The 26,264-nt window shown below is 47.1% G+C and overlaps 1 protein-coding gene across 1 annotated transcript; it reads right to left on the reverse strand.

Annotated features, from left to right (window-relative positions):
- Nucleotides 1–10,097: 10,097 nt before the first annotated feature.
- On the reverse strand, nucleotides 10,098–25,999 carry LOC119185275 (uncharacterized). Its single transcript, XM_037434360.2, has 2 exons — nucleotides 25,199–25,999; nucleotides 10,098–18,324 (listed from the first exon to the last, which is right to left on the reverse strand). Exons 1-2 carry the CDS (start codon nucleotides 25,767–25,769, stop codon nucleotides 17,645–17,647), a joined length of 1,251 nt encoding a protein of 416 aa, XP_037290257.2. The 5' UTR covers nucleotides 25,770–25,999; the 3' UTR covers nucleotides 10,098–17,644.
- Between the last annotated feature and the right edge of the window lie 265 nt (nucleotides 26,000–26,264).

Raw genomic sequence — 26,264 nt, forward strand, 5'->3', positions numbered from 1 at the left:
ACTAACTGAACATGTCCCACAGCACAGCCTAACCAGCTGCTAGCCTTTGCAATTAAATACCAAAACGCACTTCCAAACTTAAATAATATCTTTCGCAAGTATTACCCAGCATTAACAAGCAACAAGCCACTTCGGCAATCGTTCCACGACATGTTAGTGCATGCAAAAGTAAATCCGCATTTTTTTTGTACACATAATACCTAGTTGTCATCCAAGATTTAAGACCTGCATACACCTTCAAGGATATATTAGAATTAAAAGCACTAGAAGTGATTTATGCATAGTATAAAATCTAGTTTTACCTGCACTAGTTCAAACATTGTGAACATGATTAAATATGCATATTGTCACAAACAGAACAACCTGTTAACGTTTCATCATTAAATGGGCATAAAGCAGGCATGGCAAATAAATTACTGGAAGCAATGGCGCAACATTTTATTGTGGCAGGACACATCTTCGACGATCTTAAACCTTAAATACTGTAGTCAGCTTTATGGCAAGAAAATATTGCTACATCTTATTCACAAGTTTAATACATTCCAGCCAACAAATATAAATGTTTCAAAGGGGGTTTTTGAACCAACTTGATATGGCACATACACAACGAAAACCAATAAAAAATAAGCTATTCTTCAAGGAATTTCTAAGGCTAATTATCCCCATTGTCAGGCAGTGCTTCCTTGAAGCTAGGATAAACCCTCGCTCCCTCCAGCGCCTCATTTCTTTCTGTTTCATGGGCTTTTGATTGATTGGCCCCTTTACTCTGGCGCAACTCATCATAGAGGATCGGCTTTTAACTCACCCAACTAAGCATGCAGACACCTCGTTTTCATGCCCCGCCACGGTGGTCTAGTGGCTAAGGTACTGGGGTGCTGACCCGCAGGTCGCGGGATGAAATCCCGGCTGTGGCGGCTGCATTTCTGATGGAGTCGGAAATGTTGTAGGCCCGTGTACTCAGATTTGGGTGTACAGTAAAGAACCCCAGGTGGTCAAAATTTCCGGAGCCGTCCACTACGGCGTCTCTCATATTCGAATAGCGGTTTTGGGATGTTAAACCCCACAAATCAATCAATCATCACCTCGTTTTCATCTTCCCATTTTTGCATGTGGCCTGCCCTGCTTTGTTTCAGTTGGAGGAGAGGGTATGAGGAATATATAAAATGCACTAAGGTAGACTATGGATGACTGTCGGCCTTGTTGGTGCAACGTATCTCAAATGTTTTGTGGTCATTTGCTGATTGTTAGCACCAGTGTATGTGTCTTCCCTTCATCTTGACAAATCTGCCCTACACAATTTAGATAAGGTGGGCAGTTGAGACCTTGAAGAAGTCCGCATGAAGAAGTCCGGACGGACGGACGGACGGACGGACGGATGGGTGGGTGGATGGATGGATAGATGGATGGAGAGACAGACAGACAGACAGACAGACAGACAGATAGATAGATAGACACACAGACAGACAGATAGATAGATAGATGGACCGACAGACGGACGGACGGACGGACGGACGGACGGACGGACGGACGGACGGACGGACGGATGGATGGATGGATGGATGGATGGATGGATGGATGGATGGATGGATGGATGGATGGAGGGGCAAGCGGGCGGGCGGGCGGGCGGGCTGGCAGGCAGGCAGGCAGGCAGGTAGGTAGGTAGGTAGGTAGGTAGGTAGGTAGGTAGGTAGGTAGGTAGGTAGGTAGGCAGGCAGGCAGGCAGGCAGGCAGGCAGACAGACATCAGTCTCATGATGTGCAAACAGATTTCTAGTACAGCAAGAACATAGCATTGCCTCCTGATTTTAGTTCTTTGGTGTTGCTTCAAACACGCACGCTCACAAGAAACATCTCACAACTTACGTCACCACAACTTCATCTTCAATGCTAGTTGCACCATGCTCCATTTTCTTTCACATTCAGCATGAATGCTTTCTATAATTGTGATGCATATGAATGCCACTCCCAATGATCGACATAAAGGCTTTGAGTATATTTTTTACATTACAGTGGTGTAGCCAGAAATTTTTTCAGGTGGGTTACACCACGCATGATGTATGTGTGTGAATTTGTATGTGTGCGTCAATACAAGGGTCCACTCACATAATCCACTCACAATGCACATACCTAATTGTATTGTGACGCGACTATCCATGGCAATGTAGAAAATAACAAAGAAAAAACAGTGCCAAATTCTGACAGGATAAAGTATGAAGATGGCAACACTTGACCTCCTCCTTCATTTTGTGTCCTGTCATATTTCCATGCTTTTTTTTTCTCTGTAGTAAGTATGAACCAACTACATACCGCAAGCCTCAACCTTAGCAAGTGTGGTCATATTGGTTGGGCAACGTGTTTGGGGGTTCTGCCCTCTAGCACAGCCAGTCGCAAGTATATTTTGGGCAGTGCAAGCGGAAAGACATGTGTCCATGTGAGACTTTTTTTTTTTACCATGAAACACGATGTGATGGAGCACTTGATTGAACAGCAATACGCCATCAAGTTTTGCGGGGAGCTTGAAAGGAATCCACCCGACATATTCCAGATGCTTTGAAAGGCCTTCAATGATCACTGCATTTTAACTCATATATGCCTAAACTTAGTAAAATACACAATACTAATTTAATTCCACAAAATGATTGCTTCTACGACCTCAAAAAACAGAACACGGCTTTTATATAAAAAAAAGCTGTTTTCAAGAATGGTTTTGAAGCTGTCCTATATGTAGCACATCAATGTTTGACACACCGTGAACAAATATATACAAAAGTAACCGCACACCCAACGACAAACAATTTACAAAAATATCAGCAGCATCAAGAACAATATGACTCTATATTACTTTTTTTGTTTCGTGATATATGGTGCTGAGCTATACCTACATGCACGCGAAATAGCCATTTTGTCACTGCAAGCACGTGACTATTTGTAGCCTAGTGATCGCCTAGACTAGCATGTGATGAGGACAGGGCACCATAAGCACACCTCAGGTGGTGCTATAGTTCTTTCAGAGAAACAAACATTCGAGTTACACTGAAAAGTTTAAGTGTTGCATGTGTAGGACACTTGGTATATATGGGCTAAGGTTACAGTCTGAGAAGTGGCACAAGGCGTTCAAGGAAGGCTGGGAGCAGGTCGCCGACAGCCCCATTTTGCACACCCAACAATCCGCCCAAGAAAGCGTGCATGAACGAGTGTCGCATCAAAACGATGCTCACTGCCATCTTTGACACCCCAAGAATCACCCATTTTAAGTTTGTACAACAAGAATAATGCCACGTTCCATTTCTCAAGCTTTGTTACCGCCCCAATACACTACACAATTCTCAGTGCAAACTGCGCCTGCAGTTTTCGAGAAGCTCTGGGACTGTAGTAGATCATTTCGATAAGATCACGCCCACTCCGTGAACTGTACAGATTATTCTGGAACACTCGTCACCGCCAGCAATAACGCTAGAAAATTCGATGGCAAGAGTATAAATGCCGACGCACTTCGCCGCTTATCAGTAGTTGATCGACGGCCGACGCTCCGCTCACTGCTATCTGTGCAAGGCTGCTACTGTAATCGGACTTTCCGTTTACCGGACACAAGTTTGCCCAAATAAACAGTTCAATCCCAACATAAAGTCTCCTGTCTTTGGCCACGTCACGACCCCGTGACATTTGGTGAAGATGCGGCTTCGTTCATGTACCAGACACCCCCATCAAGCCGTGAACCCAGTCCGCGTCGTGGAGAAGATACTGACGCCAACCAGGAGCAGCGAACAAGCCGCCAACGGCATGGTCTACCACCGGAGTACGAGCTTCTACAAGACAAGGTGCGGAAAACCAAGGCCATGACCGCGACTGCAGCGACAGTGACAACTGCAGCGTCCAAGCCCACAATCGTCATGCATCAACCCAGGGAACCACCGATTTTCCATGGGTCATCGTTCGGAGACCTGGCTAGAAACATACGACTGCGTGGGCACCCTCAACCACTGGGACAATGACGAAAAGCTCCGTAGTGTGTTCTTCTATTTGGAAGACACCGCAAGGACCTGGCTTAAGAATCGGGAGTCTACGCTCTGAACGTGGGATATTTTCTGTGGCGCATTCCTGCAAACATTCGCGAGCGTCGCTCGCAAAGAGAAGGCCGCTGCTTCACTAGAGACCCGTGTTCAGCTGCCAAATGAAAATGTTGCCATTTTCACAGAAGAGATGACCCGCCTATTCCATCACGCTGACCCAGACATGCTTGAGGAGAAGAAAGTTTGTTTCCTCATGTGAGGGGTCAAACAGGAGCTCTTCGCGGGGCTAATGAGGAATCCACCGAACACCGTCCAAGAATTTGTACCCGAAGCGACCACTTTTGAAAAGACCCTGGACATGCGCACCAGACAGTATAATCGTCGCGTGACTGCAGACTGCGTCGCTGCTCAAGCCAGTAACTCCGGAGACCTGCGTGAAACGATCCAAGCGACCGTGCGGGAAGAGCTGCGCAAGCTGTTGCCTTCGGTGCAGCGTCAAGTGGATTCGATCGCCAACATTGTGCGAGAAGAAGTTCTGCAATCGCTTCGAATTCCCCAAACACCGCTGCCCGAGCTGGAAGCTATGAGCTACGCCGCTGCAGTGCGCCACAACGCTCCTCCCCGTCCACGCCAAAACGCCACCCCATCGCACTTCCGTCACCAGACGCCACCGCCGCCACCTTCCCCACCGACGTCCTACCTTTCGCCAGCAGGCCAGCGCAGTGTGCCGAGAAAAACCGACGTTTGGCGTGCACCTGACAACCCCCCGCTCTGCTACCACTGCGGCGAGGCTGGACACACATACCGCCGTTGCCAGTACCGACAGATCGGACTGTGTGGCTTCGCCGTCATTGCACCACATCCGCAGCCAGGGGAACGGCCACATGACATCGCTAACTACCTGACAGGAACTCAATGGACACCCCGAAGTCCTTCCCGTTCGCTGTCGCCCAGCCGCCGCATGTCACCGCACCCCCGGCAGTACTCCAACCCGACGCAGGGCCGGCCTCCTAGCCCGTATCCAGGAAACTAAGGGCAGCAACCGATGGAGGAGCGATTGCTGTGCGACGAACTACCGAAGATCTTCCTCCTCCGACGACGCGACGGAGCTTTCCGAACACCACGCCAACCAGGCAAAGTCTTGACGACAAAACCTCACTCACCGAAAGTGACCTGACGATGCAACATAGAAGCAGCGCAACAAGCCGACGAAGCCGTAACCCGACGCCACGGCTTAACTGCAACGCGAGACGGCGAACTAGCGACCTCGATGTTCTTATCGACGACCACAGTAACCGCTCTCGTCGATACTGGAGCCGACTATTCCGTCATTAGTGGGTCATCCGCCGCGAAGTTGAAGAAAGTTAAGACAGCTTGGGAAGGCCACTAAATCCGCACAGCCGGAGGTCATGTCGTAACGCCAGCAGGAATCTTCACAGCGGGAGTCATCATTAACGGCCGTATTTATACTGCAGACTTTGTAGTCCAACAGCGTTGCTCGAAAGATGCCATCCTTGGCATGGACTTCTTATGCCTCCATGGTGCTGTCATCAACGTAAGAACAAAGTCGATAACGTTATCCACAGAAGAAGCACTACCGCCGCACACGCCGTCGGGAAACCATGCCTTGAATGTCCTGGAAGAACAAGTCACCATTCCGCCTCGCTCCAGCGTAATTATTTCAGTCGGCACTACTAAATCACCCGACTTGGAAGGCGTCGTTGAAGGCAGTCAGTATCTGTTGGTCACCCGAAATATTTGCGTCGCAAGAGGAATCGCAGAGCTGCGGGGAGGCAAAGCAACGGTTATGCTCACGAATTTCAGCAATGAGTACAAACATGTGAACAAAGGAACGACGTTTGCATACATCGAAGAAAATGTGGAAGCCACCAGTTCTTTCGCCCTCGCCGATTCTGCAGAGCCTGCTCAGAGGAACCAAGCCCCACCCACAGCGTTCGACGTCAATCCCAGACTTCCGAATCAAAAGCAAGAACAGCTCAAGGCCCTGCTCCTGCAATACGAAGATTGCTTTTCGTCGTCATCAAAAATTCGGCAGACCCCAATCACGAAACATCGCATCATAACCGAAGAAAATGCCAGACCACTCCGTCAGAGTTTGTACAGGGTTTCGACACGAGAACGCGAGGCCATGAAGATACAAATTGATGAAATGCTGCGGGATGACACCATCCAGCCGTACAAGAGTCCATGGGTGTCCCCCGTGGTGTTAGTGAAGAAAAAGGATGGGACCCTTCGTTTCTGCGTCGATTATCGCCGCCTAAACAAAGTTACAAAAAAGGACGTGTATCCTGTCCCACAAATAATGGACGACGCACTTGATCAGCTTCATAACGTCAAGTATTTTTCGTCAATGCACCTCAACACTGGCTATTGGCAAATCGAAGTCCACGAAAGAGACCGAGAGAAGACAGCGTTTATAACACCGGACGGCCTCTTTGAGTTTAAGGTGATGCCCTTCGGTCTTTGCTCAGCGCCTGCAACTTTTCAACGCGTTATGGATACGGTACTGGCAGGATTAAAGTGGCAGACTTGCCTTGTGTACTTGGATGACGTCGTCGTGTTTTCCTCGAGTTTCGTCGAGCATCTTCGGCGCCTTGAAGCTGTATTTCAAGCCATCAAGACGTCCGGACTCACACTGAAACCAGAAAAGTGCAGTTTTGCATACGAGGAGCTCTTGTTCTTGGGGCACGTGATTAGCAAGTCAGGAGTTTGTCCCGATCCACGGAAGACAGCCGCCATCGCCGACTTCTCGCCGCCCAGTGACAAGAAGGCGGTGCGCCGATTTCTGGGCCTGTGCTGTGCGCCTACAATAGGCGGTTCGTGAGAAACTTCGCCCGCATTGCCAATCCAATAATTAAGCTTACCAAGGCCGACATAAAGTTAAAGTGGGAAACGCTGCAAGAACACGCTTTCCAGGAGCTTAAACATCGCTTTCAGACGCCTCTGTTACTTGACCATTTCGACAAATTCGCCGAGACAGAAATACACACTGACGCAAGCAGCGCAGGTCTCAGCGCTGTTCTTGTGCAGAGGGCTGACGGATTTGAAAGGGTTATTAGTTACGCCAGCCGATCGCTATCCAAAGCAGAAGCCAATTATTCCACAACATAAAAGGAGTGCCTTGCCATCATCCGGCCTATGTCGAAATTTCGCCCCTATCTCTATGGCAGGCCCTTCAAAGTTGTGAGCAACCGCCATGCCTTGTGTTGGCTAGCTACCTTGAAGGAGCCTTCAGGTCGTCTCGCACGATGGAGCCTGAGACTTCAGGAAAATGATATTACCGTCGTTTACAAGTCTGGCAAGACGCTGACTGTCTCTCTCTTGCCTGTCGACCAACTACTGCCGGACGACCCGGATGACGACTACTTTTTGGGAACGATAACTACCGACGAGTTCGCTGAACGACAGCGGGCCGATCCGGAACTTAAGGCCCTAATAGAATACCTCAGAGGCAGGGCCGCCGAAGTCCCGAAGGTATTCAAGCGCGCACTTGCGTTATTCTTTATGCGAAACGGTCTTCTTTAGAAGAAAAACTTTTCACCGCTTTGAGCCAAGTACCTCCTTGTGGTGCCTTCAGCTCTGCGGCCAGAACTCCTGCAGGCCCTGCATAACGATCCGACGGCAGAGCACCTCCGTGTTTCCCGCACGCTCGCAAGGATACAAGAAAGGTACTACTAGCCACCTCTTACCACCGACTTCACTTGTTTTGTGAGGACATGCCGGGACTGTCCGCGACGCGAGACACCACCGACAAGGCCAGCGGGACTTCTGCAGCCAATTGAACCACCTCGCCAACCATTCCAGCAGATTAATAATATGGACCTACTGGGGCCGTTCCCGACGTCGGCTTTCGGAAACGAATGGCTCGTGGTAGCTACTGACTATCTCACCCACTAAGCTGAGACAAAAGCCCTGCCCAAAGGCAGTGCATTCGAGGTAGCTAAGTTTTTCGTCGAAAATATCGTCCTACGTCCCAGCGCCCCGGAGGTCCTTATCACCGACAGAGGAATGGCATTTACTGCTGACTTAACTCAAGCGATTTGGCATACAGCCAGACAAACTACTCCCGGATGACAATGTACCACCCACAGACCAACGGCCTCATCGAGCCGCTAAACAAGATGATCGCCGTCATGCTCGCAATGTACGTCGATGTCGAACACAAGACGTGGGACGCCATTATCCCATACGTGACCTTCGTATACAACACAGCGGTGCAGGAGACGACGCAGATATCTCCATACACATTGGTCTACGGAAGAAGCCCGGTAACCACGCTCGATGCCACGTTACCCAACGTCACCGATGAAGAAAACCTCAATGTGAGTGAGTACCTTCAACGCCCCGAAGAAGCCCGACAACTCGCGCGTCTCCGCATCAAGAATCAACAAATGACCGACAGCCGCCGTTACAATCTTCGACGAAGCTTCGTGGAATTACCATCCCGGTGAACGTGTTTGAGTGTGGACGCCGATACGCCGATGTGAACTCAGTGAAAAGCTTCCATGACGATATTTTGGACAGTACAGGGTGGTTCAACGTCTCGGCCCACTTGATTACGAGGTTGTCCCCGACGGCATCACGAACTTTCAACGTTGCCGATCGTCCATGTCGCGCACCTCAAGCCTGAAGTCGTCCATAAACTCTAACTTTTACTTGGAAGTGCTCAAGACTGAAAAGCCAGTTGTAGCGTGGGACGGCTGGCATCAAAGAGATGGTCAAGCTCCACCATGACAATGCCTCTAGCCACCTGTCCTTTATTGTTACCAACTTCCTGGGCTGGAGCAAACACCCCTGTGCGTAGTTTATTCCTTACAGTCCCGACTTGGCCCCGTACATTTTCCAATTGCGGAGCTTTTTCAGTCACACGATGTAGCAGATTGCGCATCGGCGGCACCGTCCACACCCCCACTGCGCATGCTCACGTCTCATGCCGCCCCAGGAAGACACCCGCAGAATCGTCGCTCTAGAATAAAGGATAAGACACACCGGGCGTTCGGCAAGCCCAGCATGCGCAGTGGGGTGTAGACCTCTCCCCTGTACTCTTCTCTCTCTCAAATTCAGGAAGTATGCATATATAAGCGGCAGAGCGTGCATTTGGAGTTCAGTCAAAGGCATCTTGACTTGGCTTTCGCTTGACTTGATGCTTTGCTTGACTCGAGTAGATGCGATGGAAACACCTTGAACCAATAGTGCCACACAACCGAACAATCAACATCCCACCACTCATTGAAGGCAACACTTTTCCTTCATTCAATAAATAAGAATAATAAGAACGAATTAACAATTGAGCATTCCCAAGTTATACCCAATTATGCAACATTCTCACAATACCCCCAACACTCTGCGACGCATTTACATGAGTTCCCCCATGAGAAGACGCAGGCAGCTTTGTTTTGTTGTTGTTTGTTTGTTTCCCTGACTGAAGAGAGAGCTGAGAGTAAAGCTTTGGAAGAACATGGAAGACATCCAAAAGCACGTTACAATGTTCTTCAGCAACATTTGCGCCGAGGACTTTTACGGTGGCTTCCACACATGGCAGACATGTCTCTGTAATTATACTAATGCAGAAAGAGAGTAAGTAAATAATTTAAAATCGAGAATTCGATAGAAGTCCATCTCGTTAGGATGACACTTGATGAGAACAGTACACCGACCGCCTAAAAGGCAAAAAAAAAAATGTTTCGACTGCCCTATAGAAGCCTGGTTCAAAACCATTGTGAACAAAGCATCCCGAACTTCATTTACTTTTAAGCTTTTATTTGGTGCATTTGGTTTCTTTGATGAAGAATTTTTACCATTAGTATGGGAGCAATCAATAAACTAATTTTTTTCTCAGAAAATGCGCATTCCTTTTGTAATCGACCCTGCATATACACATCCACAATTTATACTTTTTTTGTAGACTATGAATTACTTTTTTTGTAGACTATGAATTTATACATCCAAACATCACTCAGGAAACATCAACTCACCAATGCAAAGCTAAAAGCACAACAAAACTGTTATACAAAACAGAACCAAACAGAAATAAAACAGAACCAAGAACAGTTATATCTGCAATACATGTCTTACTGCATTCTTGGTATATTTATTCATGTTTCATGCTTATTCTACTTGATTAGCCATGTACAAGCATATACAGGTTTCCTCATTTTATTTCTTGGATTGATGCAGTGATCAACAGTTTACAGTCAAAAATCTGCAAAAGAAGGTGATCTAATCAAATGTAGAATTGCCTTTTTGATTAAACTCTATACTCATTACTGAAGGAAACTCGACCCACCATGATGTCTCAGTGGTTATAATGCTTGACTGCTCACCCAAAGGTTGCGGAATCAAATCTAGGCTGTGACAGTCGCATTTTTGATGGAGGCAACAATGCTAGAGGCCCGTGTACTTAGATTTAGGCACACTATAAGAAACTTCATGTGATTGAAATTTCCAGAACCCTCCACTACAGCGTCCCTCATAACTACATTGTGATTTTGTCCCCTACTTGAAAAAAAAAAAAGAAGAAAACTGCAAGAACCTAGAACCTCACCCAGATACCGTGCCCACTTACCGTTGCAGCAGTGAATAAAGAGATTTCAGGTTACGTTGAGCATACTACTATGCATGGGTGAACTATTTCATAAGCTAGGTAATTATTTATTTTTCAGTGCTCAACACCGTAGCACTAGAAACTTTCACATAATACCGTTTCATGGCAAACCAAACCTTCAACTTCCTGTATTATATGCGATGTCATCTGAAGACACCTAAGAAATTCTTATGGATAATTATTTCTCTCTAAACTCAACAGCTGAGGATAGTGAAATGTTTTTGGGGCACCTTCGCCTTTTAATTCCTGATTTATCACACTGCCAAAGAAAAAATTGTTTTTTCATTTTCAGCTCCGCATAGCAACCTTGCATTTATTCTGCAGATAAATCTAAAATTAAACTTTAATGCATACTTTTAGGCACTTTGCGAATTCATGAGATGCCACAGAGGTGAGGATCTCACAACAAAAAACATACATCAGGACTTTCTAACATGTCGTGTGCCACACAGAGTTGCCAGGTGCTGCCGAGCAAACAAGGAAATAGTCAGTTCAAAGCAAGCCCAAAAAAAGCGACGACACTTCTCCGAATAAGTCCAAAATAAACGGATGTTAAACAAAGGTTCCTATTCTTGAAAATTGCATTGCAGTACAAGAACAAAATACTACTAATAGATCTAAAAGGTGTACAAACATTTATTTTGCATAATCAGAATAGGTGCATGAACAAAGGCAACGAGTTTTTCTAGCCTTACACACAGTCATCATCACTGATATCTGGCAGATCAAAATAATCCATGGCATTCATAGCCGCGGACGACATTCACATAAACTAATAAAACTTTTAGCGTAGACAATGTAATCTCACATCAAAAGGACATCATGTTCCATAAGGACATGTGCGTCAGTCACCCTTTGTATTCGCTGAATTATTTTAAAAAATTGTTGAGCAAGATGTGATATATCGTCTACGGTAAAGGCTTTATCAGTTTATGTGAATGATTGTACTGTCACGCACCAAGAGCCGTAGAGACAAGACAGGAACAGCGGGGCTGAAAGACACGAGCATGTATCTTAAAACGAAGCGCTAACACACACTTCTTCTTCGTTCTCTTTGCCCTTTTCAGCTGGCTTGGGCTTGCGGCTCACAACTCTAGGCGGCATTATTCCCCCTCCCTTTAGAGCATTGACTCGATGCTCATACACAAGGCGACACCAGGGCCCATAAGGAAGAAAAAAGGGAATAAACTATACTTATAGTGCACAGGGCATACGCAAGTGCAAAAAAAAAAATGTCTGTGATTGGTCATAAGAAAAAAACATTAACACAGCTCCTTGGAGACCCAATGAACAACATCAAAGAAAGAAAATGTTTGCTTCACGGGCACAATAGGGCGAGTATCATCGCGTAAATTAAAGGTTTAGGCGGACGACATGCACAATCTCTGTTTGTGGTGAGTGGCGCTGGGTCGTTGCCGAGCCTTCATTTGGAATAACTTCATAGTTTACCTCGTTCAACCGCCGTTATATTTTGTAGGGTCCGAAGTACTTGCTCAGGAGTTTCTCGCTCAGACCTCGCCGTCTAACAGGAGTCCAAACCCACACTTGATCGCCAGGTTGATAGGTGACTTGTCGATGGTGGATATTGTACCTTCAGGCGTCTTTACATTGCTGCGATCTTATGTGCACGCGAGCTAGTTGACGTGCCTCCTCTGCACGCTGAATGTAATCCTCGACACCAGGAGTTAACAGGTCGTGCTGGTCGATGTCACAAAAAATCATGGCGTCTAGCATTGTTTGCATGTCTCGACAATAAACGAGGCAGAAGGGTGTGAACCTTGTCATTTCCTGGGTGCAGTGTTGTATGCAATTGTTACGTGCAGCAGGATCTTGTCCCACGCTTCATGCTGCACATCCAGGAACATAGAAATCATGTCCGCCTGCGTCTTGTTTAGTGTTTCTGTCAGGCCGTTACTCTGGGGGTGGTATGTGGTTGTCTTACGGTGGCTCGTATAACTGAGCTTGAAGATGTCGTCCAATAGTTTTGCCGTAAACGCTGTCCCTCGGTCAGTGATGATGAATGATGGGGCGCCGTGACGAAGCACAATGTGGGGCATGAAAAACTGGGCGACTTCAGATAATGTACCGCGTGGCAGTGGCTTCATCTCAGCGTAACGTGTCAAGTAATCGTTTGCGACGATGATCCACTTGTTACAGGAGTGAGACAAAGGAAATGGTCCAAGGAGGTCCATCCCAACCTGGTAAAATGGCGTAAGCGGTGGGTCGATAGGTTGTAGGAGGCCTGCAGGCTTTACAGGTGGTGACTAACGGCGCTGACATTCGTGGCATCCTTTCATGTAGCGTTTGACACAAGCTGCGAGTTTAGGCCAGAAATATATAGCTGTCAAACCCGATTGAGTGTCCGTGAGTATCCCAGATGGCCGGATGTCACCTCATCGTGGCAGGCTAATAGAATCTCATCACGAAGGTCTTGAGGAACGATTATAATATAATATCTGCTGCCAACACTGGTGTTTTTCTTGTATAATATGCCTTGCCGTAAACAAAATGACGGCAACGTACGAGAAAGTGGACGAGGAATTGACGCGGTGCTGCCTTCTCAATTATCGATGATGCCTTGACTCGGGGTCCGCTCGTTGCTTACTGAGGAGGTCCGCCCCATTGAGAGTCCCCAGAAAGGCACTGTCGGTGCTCGTGATAGCATGTCGACATCTTCATGCTTTCTGCCCAACTTGTATATGATGGCGACATCGAACTCCTGAAATCGTAGATTCTATCGTGCTAATAGCCCAGAGGAGTCTCGGAGGTTAGCCAACCAACATAAAGCGTGGTGATCAGTCTTAACTTTAAATGAGCGCCCATAGAGATAAGGCCTGAACTTCGTAATCGGCCATATTACCGCTAGACATTCCTTCTCTGACGTAGAATAGTTGGTCTCGGCGCGTGATAGAGTGCGGCTCGCGTAACCAATCACACGTTGAATTCCATCTCTTGTTTGCACCAAGATAGCCCCGAGACCAATTTCGCTTGCATTAGTGCACTCCTCTGTGTCAGTGTCCTCATCGAAATAAGTACAGGAGGAGAAGACAATCGATGTTGCGGTTACGCAAAGGCAGTCGCTTGTTCGTCAGTCCACTGAAATGGGGTGTCGTCACGCGTAAGTCTAATGAGAGGCTCCGCAACCTTGGAGAAGTTTTCAATAAAGCGGCGATAGTAGGCGCAGAGCCCTAGAAATCGCCGAAGACTTTTTTTGTCTGTCGGAGCTGGAAAAGTGGCCACAGCGGCAGTCTTCTCGGGATCGGGCCGAACGCCTGCAGCGCTCACAACGTGACCCAAGAACTTCAGTTCATTGTAGCCGAAATGACACTTCTCAGGCTTGAGGGTAAGGTCAGCGGATCGTATGGCTTCAAAAACACTTCGAAGGCGACGAAGGTGCTCGTCAAACGTTTCTGAAAAGACGACATCATCTAGGTAGACGAGGCAACTTTTCCACTTGAGGTCAGCGAGAACGGTATCCATCATTCGTTAGAATGTGGCCGGAGCGGAACAGAGGCCGAACGGGAGCACTTGCAATTCATACAGGCCGTCAGGAGTTACAAAAGCCGTTTTTTCGCGGTCACGTTCATCGACTTCAATTTGCCAATAACCACTTTTGAGGTCGATTGAGGAAAAGTACTTTGCTCGCCTGAGCCTGTGAAGAGAATCGTCCACTCGAGGCAACGGGTACACGTCTTTCTTTGTGACGTTATTCAGCTTCCTATAATTGACACAAACGCGAAGTGTACCATCCTTCTTCTTTACAAGGACCACTGGCGATGACCAAGGGCTGCTTGATGGCTGTATTACACCGTCTTGAAGCATTTCCTTCACTTGCTTTTGAATCGCACGTCGCTCGGTTGGTGAAACGCGGTGAGGCTGTTGCTGTATAGGGTGCGCGTCACCGTAGGTGGTAATACGGTGTTTGGTAATCGATTTTTGACGGATTCTCGATGAACGTGCAAAACAGGCGTGGAATTCTATCAACAGGTCATTAAGCCTTCGTTTGTTTTCGTCAGAAAGCGTTGGATTTATATCGACGCCCCGGAGAGGTGCTTCGGCATTATCGGTTGCCTCGAAAGCAAAACACTCAGTAACATTCGTTACTGGGTAGGCATAGGCGATGACAGTACCAGGGAAAAGGTGTCGGCGCTCGTAGCTGAAGTTCGTAACAAGTACCTCGCAGTGGCCAGCCTGTAGGTCTACTAGGCTTCGTGCTACGCAGAGACCTTGGGAAAAGAGTAGGGATCGGTTGTTCTCTGCCACCATTTCACCATGTGCTGATTTGTTACACGCCACTTGAACCATAACACTTGAGTGCGGTGGTATCGTCACAGCATTGTCAATTACACGCAGATATACTTGATTGTGGCTAGGATTATGCTCTGGCGCTTTTTGTTAAGAACGTGACGAGGCGTTGTCGAATGTCGATGATAGCACCGTGCTCCCTCAGGAAGTCCATGCCAATGATCAGGTCTAAAGAACACTGACAGAGAACGCTCAAGCTGACAACAAAGGTAGAACCACAAATCTGTATTCGTGCTGTGCAAACGCCGAGTGATGTGACGATGTGCCCGCCAGCAGTATGAATTGGCCCGAGGTTCCGAGGCATCGTCACTTTCCTCAGGAGAGCAGCCTGTTTTTCACTTATTATAGAAAAATGCACACCCGTGTCAACTAAAGCACTGACTTTGCGACCGTCGAGCAGCACTGGAATCTAATGAAATCTTTGTCGAACCAGCTGGTGTAGTCGTCGTCGGGGAATCGCCAGTTTGCAGAAGTGTCAGTAGGAGGCCTTGAGCTTGTCCAGTATGAGCGGTTTCGCCCCCGAAGGTTGTTGTAGTTAGTTTTCCCGGCGTGGACTAGGTGACCAACCCTGTGCCACGCTTGAATAGGTACGGGGATTAAGTGAAAATCGCCGCGGTGACGGGGAGCATGACTGGTGCAAGGATGACGAAGTTCCGTGCTGCTGGGCCACATACTCTTCAATTTCAGGGGGTCGCTGACCCAATGCGGTGAGTTCGTCAAAAATACCCGTAGTCCAAGTTGTCAATAAGAACACTGTCGGTAAAGATGCCCAGCTTCGGCACAGTGGAAGCAGAGAGAACTTCGATCTGGCGCAGCTTGGACCGTCTGTAGCATGGCTGGGGCCACGGTGCGATGCGGAATTGCAGGTGTAACAGGTTGCCGCAAAGCTTGAGCATAGGACATGTGGGGAAAGCTACTGAGTGGTTGGTAATCCCGCATAAAAGGCGGTTCTCTTAAGGCATGCTGGACTTCATCTCGGACAACACTGGACAACGAGGAGATAGTGGGCTGCAAGGGCACTGACAGCTTCTGAAGTTCTTTGCGCATGACTTAACGTATGAGCACTCGGAAAAAATCCATTTGGCCACCAAAAGCTCCCAAGTGGTCCGTAGTTGAAGCGTTGACGTGCCGTTCGTACGACAGGGCCCGGTGCCTAAGAGTGCTTTCGATGGTGATGGCTTCTGTGAGAAATTCTGACACAGTCTTGGGTGGACTGTGCACAAGCCCACCGAAAAGCTGCTCTTTCACCCTGCGCATGAGGTAATGTACCTTCTTTTCTTCTGGCATGCCGGGGTCAGCTTGAGGGAAGAGGCGCGTCATGTCGTCCACATACATCGCAACCCCTTCGTTCGGCATTTTTATGCGGGACTACAGATCGCGCTTAGCTCTCTCCCGACGGTCAGGGCTGGCATATGTTCCAATAAGTGGGCATTTGAAGTCTTCCCATGATATAAGGATACCTGCCCAGTTCTCATACCATACACGTGTGCCATCCAAAAGACTCAAATAGACGTGCCACAGTTTGTCTGCGTCGTCCCACTAGTTGTGCACGGCAATGCACTCGTAATGAACAAGCAAATCTTCGGCATCAAGTGCAGTGCCATGAAAGGGATTTGGCATTTGGGGTGTGTGTAAGGTGCAATGAAGCGGCGTTGTGCCGTTCGTACCGAATGGGTTGGTGTCGGTAGGGCTGGTCGGAGCCGCCAAGTTCTTTGTGAGCAGTCCAATCTCAAGGGATTGCCCTCGGATTCTACTGCTGGTGCGGGGCACAGGAGTGACAACCAGACTTGAGTCCTTGCTATGCAGAGGGGTACGGTGCATAGAATACCCAGCACCTCCACGAGTTTGTCACACACCAAGAGCCGTAGAGACAAGACAGGAGCAGCGGGGCTGAAATACACGAGCGTGTATCTTAAAAAGAAGTACTAACACACACTTATTTTTCGTTCTCTTAGCCCTTTTCGGCTCGCTAGGGCTTACCAGCTCACAACTCTAGGTGGCAGTATGATGCCGATTTGCTCATGCGCAGTGTTCATGAGGTACAGAAAAAGTATAATTTCTGGTTTCTTATAGTGAATGAAAATCAGTTATTCTGTGCTGGTCTGGTGTGTTCCTGTCTTGTGTATCCTCGTGTGTGTGCGCTAAAGTTCTATTATGCTAGAAGTGTGGACAGTGGCGTAAGGATGCATAGTTTCACCATGTTTTTGATAACATAATGCGCGCCGTGAGATGCAACATTATTTTCAGAAAAAGCATAGGTAAGCCCATAAAACGTGACCATCAAAACTTAAAAGAGTCTCGGCGAAAAAAACAAGTCCAAATCCGCTTATAATAACCAAAACTGGCTACTCTGGTGCCACCGCTTGGGTGCATACACACACAAAAAAAAATTATAAAAGACTGAACTCTCGTAACTCGAGCGAGAAAAAACGAACACATGAGAGCTGTTGCACATGCATTGTGCTTTCCACCATCAGCTACACAACTGGTTCGAGCAAAAAATTCCTTGCACGAGGCTGTGCTGAATTTTTCCTGTTGAAAGTCTTTTCTCGTGAGTACTTGACAGCCGGTGTTAGAGACGGCATACATTTCGTGACTTGCTTGCTCACAGTTTTCTGGTATGTAGTGAAACTGCGACACTCGGCAGTAAAGGTTTTTTTTAAAGGTCACCTTCTAGCAAAATGAATCAGTCATGTAAACCCTACTTAAAAAAAACTCCCACCCCTGCCCTTTTGGGCTTTATTTAGATGACGTACCGAGATATGGCGACTGCGGGTGCTTCTCTGTGAAAAAGATGCATTGCAATGGGTACAGGAATACGGGCGCGCTCCTGTGTGGGTACGTATGTGCTCTTCTAAGATGCATTTCCGTGTAAAGGATGCATCACAGTGAACACATGAGTAAGGGCGCTCTCCCGTGTGGGTGCGCACGTGCAGCATGAGGTTGCCTTTTTGGGAAAAAGACGCATCACAGTGGCCACAGGAATAAGGCCGTTCGCCAGTGTGAGTGCGCAGGTGCTGCACGAGGGTGTATCTCTGCACAAAGGCTGCATCACATTGACCACAAGAAAATGGGCGCTCTCCAGTGTGGGTGCGTATGTGTGCACCGAGTTCACGCTTTCGTGAAAAGGATCCACCACAGAAGGGACAGGAGAAAGGACGCTCTCCTGTATGGGTGCGAATGTGCTCTTTGAGATGGATATTCATAGTGAAAGTAGCGGGGCACAGGTGACACTGGAAGGGATGCTCCCCTGTGTGTCTGCGAAGGTGTACTTCCATGTTTCCCTTCATCCTGGTCGTATAGGCACACAGCCGGCAGGAATGCAGTCCACCTTCTACAGACACGAGTGAACGGTACTGGTCCTGAGATGCCGCAGGCAACGAACCTGCATAGCCACAGGAAGCACCACAAGGCAATGCAAATCATATATCCCACACTATACATAGAACGAGACTTGAGCAGCAAAATAACAAGAATTTCTGCACTTATAAATAATTGTATACGACAACCTTTGCTAGTGCAAACGTGTTACTTTAACAAAGCAGTATATTGATTCAGTACATGCCTCATACATGTTGCCATGCCATGCCAAATCATTCAGCGTTCTTCCAACCATCACGAATATGGCTGAAAGAATTTTCACGTTTCTCAAAGTTTGAAACTCACCCTGGTCGTTAATTTTCATTAACAAACATTCACCCTCCTATTTATGAGAGTCTGCAGTTCGGTGCCGACTGAGCTAGAAGGCGTCAAAGAACAATTTTTTTGAATGTTTTTGAAATGCGTGCGATAAAATGGTATTTGCCACAAAGTAATAAAGTGATTTAACTGTAAAAAAAATGACTTACTTAAGTATATTGTGAGCGCGACAAGCGAATGACTCTTTATTCTCTTTGTAATCATCATCACCTGCACATCTTCTTCATCTAAAAATATCATCACGTGATTTAGCTCGAGCCTGGCCGAATAAACCGGTGCCTCACAAGTGGTGGACTGTGCTTTTCCTTCCCTCAAGTCCTCTCGCCCGTTCTCGCTGGAGCTCCGCTCGGGTCGTCGCATACAACCCCCTGCCTTACGGCCCAAGAAAACCCTGGCCCATCTAACGTCGCCGTCTTACTGCAGCCACCGCCACCCGCTCCGCCCAACAACACTCGCCTGCGTGATCCACCTATGTTTTCCGGTCTCCGAGGCGATGATGTCGAAGACTGGATCAAGAACTACGACCTCGTCAGCGATTTGAACAGGTGGGACAATCCACAGAAGTTGCGCAGCGTCCCATTTTACCTGTCCGATGTTGCGAAAACTTGGTTCTGGAACCACCACCCGGATGTTCCCTACTGGGACACTTTCGAGCAGCAAATTCGTCAGATATTTGGTGCCCCTGCAGTTCGCACTGAGGCAGCAAAGAAGAAACTCGCTCAACGCACGCAGCTGCCGGGTGAATCTTACACCTCTTATATTGAGGATGTCGTTGCACTGTGCAAGCGCGTTAACACCGGCATGTCTCAGAACGACCAAATATGCCACATTATTAAAGGCATTAACACCGTCGCCTTTAACGCCCTCGCCACGCAAAATTCTGCCACCACCCAGGACGTGATAACCGTCTGTCAGCGACTTGACGAGCTTCAGTCTCTTCGCCTTCGCTACGATGCCCCCGACGTTCGTTTGCCTGCACCCCTCGACTTGCGTGCGCTTATTCGCGACATCGTTCGTGAAGAGCTGCACGGGCGCTGCTCTTCCTGTGCTGCGGAAGTTACTTTACCTCCTGAAAAAGATAGCTTGCGAGACCTGATTAAACAAGAGATCGCCTCCGCATCGCGTGCGACGTGTTCCAACAGTCCCTGAGTGCGCCAGACGCGCACGTACGCCGAAGTTGCCGCGCTCTCTGCCGCACCCACCGTTTCTGTGCCTATAACAACAGACCATACGCCTGTGGTTTGTTATCACCGCCAGTGCGTGCACCACCTCACTACGCACCTCAGCGCCCACCTCGACCAATCTGTTACTACTGCGGCTATCGAGGACATATCGCTCGGTTTCGTCGAAGGCGCCAACAAGACGAGCAACGCGGCTACGCTCCTAAAGAACATCGAAGCTTCCGTCCGACCATGAACTACTTACGGCCACCCTCCCGATCGTCCTATTACCGTTCACCGTCACCTACTTACCATACGGACATACCTGGGAATTCCCGTCACCAAGTCAGATTATGTACTTCGGCCATACATCGAAGAAATTATAAATGTTAATTGCACCGACATTGTGGATGGCCACGTACTAATTCTTCCTTACGGTCATACCCTACGTAGGAGCATTCTGATCACACTGGGGCTTATTCGCTTCTTCGATGGGTGTACATACCTAACCGCCATAAATCAAACGCCCGAGTGTGTACTGCTCCCCTGTGGCTCAACAGTATCTTGCACGGTCGACAGTGAGCCTGTTGCGATTGTTACTCTTCCGAACAACAACCACAACGATGTTCCGAAGTCGCAATCATTGCCATTCAATGCCTCAGCCACACTTGTGTCGGCAACAATAAGCAATGACCTAACACCTGATCAAACTGAAGATTTGCTCGCCCTGTTAAATAGACACCATTCTCTATTTGACGTGAACTCGCCTGCCCTCAGCATGACTACCACCGCTATTCACAGAATCCAGACTGACGGCTCTCGTATTGTACATCGGCGTCCATATCGCGTGTCTCAGACAAAACGCAAGATCATTGAAGCAAACGTCTCAGACATGCTACGACGCAACATCATACGTCCTTCCTCGAGTCCCTGGTCATCTCCAGTTGTTCTCGTTCAAAAGAAAGATGGGACAGTGCGTTTCTGCGTCGATTACCGTGCGCTAAACAAAATAATGCGCAAGGATGTTTATCCCCTCCCTCGGATCGACGATGCACTGGATTCATTACAGGGCGCAGAGTATTTTTCCAGCCTCGACCTTAGGTCAGGCTACTGGCAGAAAGCAATGTCGGAGTCTGATAAAGAGAAGACCGCCTTTTCAACACCAGATGGGTTGTACGAGTTAAATGTACAACCCAATGGAAAAATCAAATTAACTCTGTTTGTACTAAGCTAGCATCTAGCTGCAGTATGCTACTGGCTGCTAGAAATTATTTTAGCAGAAATAGTCTCAGAGTTTTTTATTTTTCGTTTGTTCATAGTCAGTTCATCACCTACCACCCTATCCGTCCTTGTTTCACAACAACGTGTCGACCCATACTGCCGCACCATTGTTGACCGCTTGACCGGCTCTACTACTCCTCCAAACGCCAGACTCCTTCGACAACTTAAACAAGTTAAGCTTGTCGGTGATGCTTTATGTCGCTACATTTACCACATTGATGGCAACAAGTGGGTACCCGTCATCCCACGTTCTCTGCAACGTGAAGTTCTGAAAGCCTTTCATGATAATCCAACCGCTGCTCATCTAGGCTACCACAAGACTTACGACAAAATACGAAGTCGTTGTTTTTGGCCTGGCCTCTCTTCAGCCGTCGCTAAGTACGTCGCCATTTATGTCCATTGCCAACAGCGAAAACGACCGGCAACTGCTTCGGCTGGCTTAATGCAACCTCTTCCTTGTCTCGCCTAACCTTTTGAAGTCGTTGGAATCGACTTGTATGGCCCTTTTCCTATATCATCCAATGGGAATCGCTGGATTGTCACGGCAGTCGACCACCTTACCCGCTACGCAGAAACAGCTTCTATACCATCTGGGACTGCCACTGAGATCGCCGATTTCTTTCTTCGCCACATCTTTTTGCATCATGGAGCTCCACGCATTCTCCTCAGTGATCGTGGCAAAGTCTTCCTATCTTTTACTGTCGAGCAAGTTTTGCGTGCCTCGAACACTGTTCACAAGACCACTTCTAGCTACCACCCGCAGACCAACGGATTGACTGAACGGTTTCATCGGACCCTATCGGACATGATCGCCATGTACATTCACCCCAACCACACGAACAGGAATGCAATTCTACCCTTCGTGACATTCGCCTATAATACGGCTGCTCAACGCACTACCGGCTTTTCTCCATTTTTTCTCGTCCATGGTCGCTCGCCGAGTTTCGCTCTGGATGTCTCTTTCCTTTCGGCCCCTGCACCCTCGACGGCTCCTTTCTCTGAAGAATTCCTATCACGTCTCGCACACTGCCGTCACCAGGCCCGTGTTAACACCTGCCTCTCTCAAGACACTCGAAAATCTCGCTACGACTCGTCTCGCCGTGTTGTGAGTTTTTCCCCTGGTGACGAAGTTCTTCTATGAACTCCACTACGCGTCCCCGGCCTATGCGACAAATTCATCAGTCGCTTCATCGGGCCATACACGGTGGTCGAACAGACATCTCCTGTCAATTACCGCGTTTCTCTTCTTAGCGCTAGTCCTGATCATCGTTGCCGAGAAACAGAGATAGTGCACGTATCTCGTTTAAAGCCTTATGCGCAACGCATTTCATAATACTGTCAAGCGACCCGGCGGCCGCTTTCACCGCGCGGGGGAATTAGTGTGAGCGCGACAAGCGAATGGCTCTTTATTCTCTTTGTAATCATCATCACCTGTACAACTTCATCTAAAAATATCATCACCAGCGTGATTTAGCTCGAGCCTGGCCGAATAAACCGGTGCCTCACAATATCAATTCCTCGAGGACTTTTCACACGAGCATTATTCAATTAGGTTGCCAAATCCGGAATTTGTTATCGGGAGCATGGCAAGCTCGAAGGACACAAATGTGCTGGTGGCCTTTTTAACATATTACTAATTAAAAATAATTTAGGCAAGGAAGTCAGAGCAGATGGTGAGAAAAAAGATCACATAATTCACTTTTTTAGGAAAGACGTCTGTATTCAGCGTCACAAAACAAGTGTTGGTAGATAGAATAAAATATGCACAATACCTCATTTGAAAGCTCCATGTACTAGCTAAAGATTAATAAAGTTACTAGTAGGTATTATTTTCAAACATGAAAAATATTATTTGGAAGTTATGTATCTCTACCAGATTTTCGCCTACGTAACTGAAGCAGCTTGATGCACTTGCAAGACCAATCTTTAGCAGAAAACCACTGACAATACAGACGGCAACTTCGTGCTTTCAACTGAGAAGTCAAAATGGGAATGGGGCTACCATCTACGTTCCATTGTCAACAGAAGTGCACTATAAGGAATGTAACCAGTGTGGCGACTTCTAAATCAGCCATCCAGCTCAGAGATTTACAGTCACAAATGCTACTTTCCTGGGGAGTTCTGGAAATATTGAAGGTGTGTTTTATGCGCTTAATAAAAATATTTATTCATATTCAGTACGTAAGTCTTATAGCACGTTAGTAGCATTGATGCAGTACAAGATAAACTCTATCGTAATACAAATGCTTCATTTTTTTTCTCGCTTTCAGGCGAGAACCCTGCTCCCCGAGACAAAAAGCCTGTCGTATGGCTACACAAGTGAAAAACAAACTTATATTAAACAGACACTAAATTCAAATAACAATCTACGTCGGAGTGAAAGCTCAATGTATGACAACATTTAAGACGACAATATTATCAACAACAGTGCCCTACTTACCGAGAAATTAGTTAAATGCACGATAAAAAATACGCCGCAGTAGGACATTCTCAAAATTATCCCAATAATATCAGGCGGACTGCCTACAATTAGTCACTAGTAATCGATTTAGCTGCGCTAAATAAAGAACCTTCCATGCATCAAGAAATGCAATAAAATGCTATTTGTTTGTTTCTGTTTGATTCATGTAAAAAAAGAACTGCCAGACATTTCTATGGGGAATGATACGTGTGGTTGAAAAAATTCAATTTTCGGTAGTTACACTGGACAAGTGGTGCCATCTACCGAGGCGCAGTTTAGCCAAACGATATCTGCAATCTCGGAGCCAATGACGGGAAATCGATCAATGGCCGTTGTTGCTCCTGTGGCTTCTGCTGCTTTCGGTGTGCTGCTACAATAGAAGTAAAGCCGGGCAACGTTGTGCATGGCAATAGTGACGTGAGTCAGTCCGGTCGGTCCACTTTTTAAGGCGGGTAATTTGAAGTGCGCTAACCCGATGCGGACAACTAAAACATGATTTTATTTCAAAATAGACTTTTCCTTGGCACAAAAGAAATAATACAAGGTTTTTGGACTGCTACTTCAACAATCAACATTGACCTAATAGTTGCCTTTAGTTCAAGAACCAGTATCCAAGTAGATACTCTTGTTTAGGTTGGAAGTAAGGTATTATTTATACTGTATACTTTACAGCAGCTTGATGGCTCATCTGAGAATCTTCATCAGCGGCATAGCTAGTAAGGGAGGAGAAGTTGCTTAACTCCCCCTCAACTCACACAGTCTAGAAATTTTTCAGATGCACATGCGCACACATGAAAACACATGAACGTACATAAGGTATGACCCCAATCACCTCCGCCCCCCCCACACAATGTTCATCCAGCATGGCGGTCGTTAAGATGATTGCCCCGAGAGTATAGTGTACTAGAACGCTGTGCACCTATTCTAGAACACTATGCTGAGAGAGACGGTACCGGAAAGTACACTGTTGGCGAAGAGTGCAATTCTCAGTGCTTCAGTGGCCCTTCCACTTATGTTTTTGGGAAATTAGGGGGGAGGGCTAACACACCAAATTAGGTCAATTAATGCCGGATAGCACATTTTGTAGATAAATATGCTCAAAATAGTAAATAAGGCCCACACATACGCTCTTCACAATGCTGGCTGTGTGTAATCGCGTGCAACGCCTTGTATCATGTTGCAAAAGTATGATAATGGGAGAATCAGTACAAATTTCTCAGTAACCACACAATTATGAGGCATAAGAGCGCATAGCTTTGGATATTTAGCCTACCTTGGGCCTGCTATCGTGCACATATGTCTAAGTACATGCACCTGTAGTATTTCGCCTACACCGAAGTGCGACCACTGCCGCCGATATTGAACGCACATTTTTACACTAACCCATTTAACTAATTATTAGTGCTTTGCATAGAAACATCTATACAATCGAGTAGATGAAAGGCACCAAATAAAATATGAGCAACATTAAGTATGAAACAAACAGGACGACTACATATTGTGCATTCATTGAACACTTCTTGGATTTCACTGCTATAACGCGACTGTAATAAGCCTAAGCCTAATGAAACAATCACCACATCGGCTGGTAAGATTTAAGAGGCACTCCTCAGTTTATTATAATCATGCCAAAGATTACCAAATAAGCTGTACGTTACCTTCACAGAGAGTAACTGTATTCGCATCATGTCCATCATCAACACAGGGCTTCACATCCACCAATTCCATAACTTCATCCGTACTATGCCTGCGATCAACAATCGGCTTCAAGTCCACTGTAACTTCATTGGCATTGTGTCCGTGATCAACACACGGATCCACGTCCACCGCAATTTCATTCGCATGGAGCCCATTATCAACACTGGGCTTCTTGTCCACCAATGCGATAAGTTCATTCGCATAATGTCCGTGATCAACTAACGGCTTCAAGTTCACCGTAACTTTCTTCGCATAATGTTTGTGATCAACACTCCGCTTGACGTCCAACGTAAATTCATTCGCACCATGCTCAATGTTCGGCTTAACGTCCGTCGTAACATCATTCGCATAATGTCCGTGATCAACAGTAGGCTTCACGTCTACCGCAACTTCGTTCGCGTAATGATTTTCGTCAACCAAGTCTTCAACACTCGGTTTCACATCCGTCGATGCACTAGTCGCTGTCAAAATGCCGTCCATTGCACCACTGCCTCCTTTAGTTAGGAGGCTATGAAGTATAAAGAAGGCCATTATTACGCGCGTTTCACCTAGAGGATGTCGCCCGTCGCGGTTTCACTTTACGCAGCGGTCACCAATAAAGTTACCACTCACACCTTGAATAAATAATGCTAACAACACCAGGATAACACATTCAAAAGTCCCAGATATGCGAGACGCGGACGCATAGCGGCATAGGAAGCATAGTTTTCTGGCTATTATTGGCTGTACTTCTTTTTCCGTTGGACGAAAGGATGAATGAACGTGGCTGTACCCTTTAGATTGGGCGGCGGGTAGCGCCACCTAGCTGTAATATTTAATGAACTAACTGCAAGATCTATCTTTTTTTTTTTTTAAACAGTAAAGTTTAGGAGTGGTACTTTGCAGTGAAGGGTTTATTTTCACTCGTGCCGTGACTTTAGCCACCAATCAGATAACCTCCTTGTTAATTCTACCCGCTTAAAGTCTATCTTGCCCTCCCAGTCCCTAAATCCCAGTGCTTTGAAAAACTCTGCGCCAACCTGAACT

The sequence above is a fragment of the Rhipicephalus microplus genome, chromosome 9, assembly GCF_043290135.1.
Source record: "Rhipicephalus microplus isolate Deutch F79 chromosome 9, USDA_Rmic, whole genome shotgun sequence".
NCBI classification, from domain to species: domain Eukaryota; kingdom Metazoa; phylum Arthropoda; class Arachnida; order Ixodida; family Ixodidae; genus Rhipicephalus; species Rhipicephalus microplus.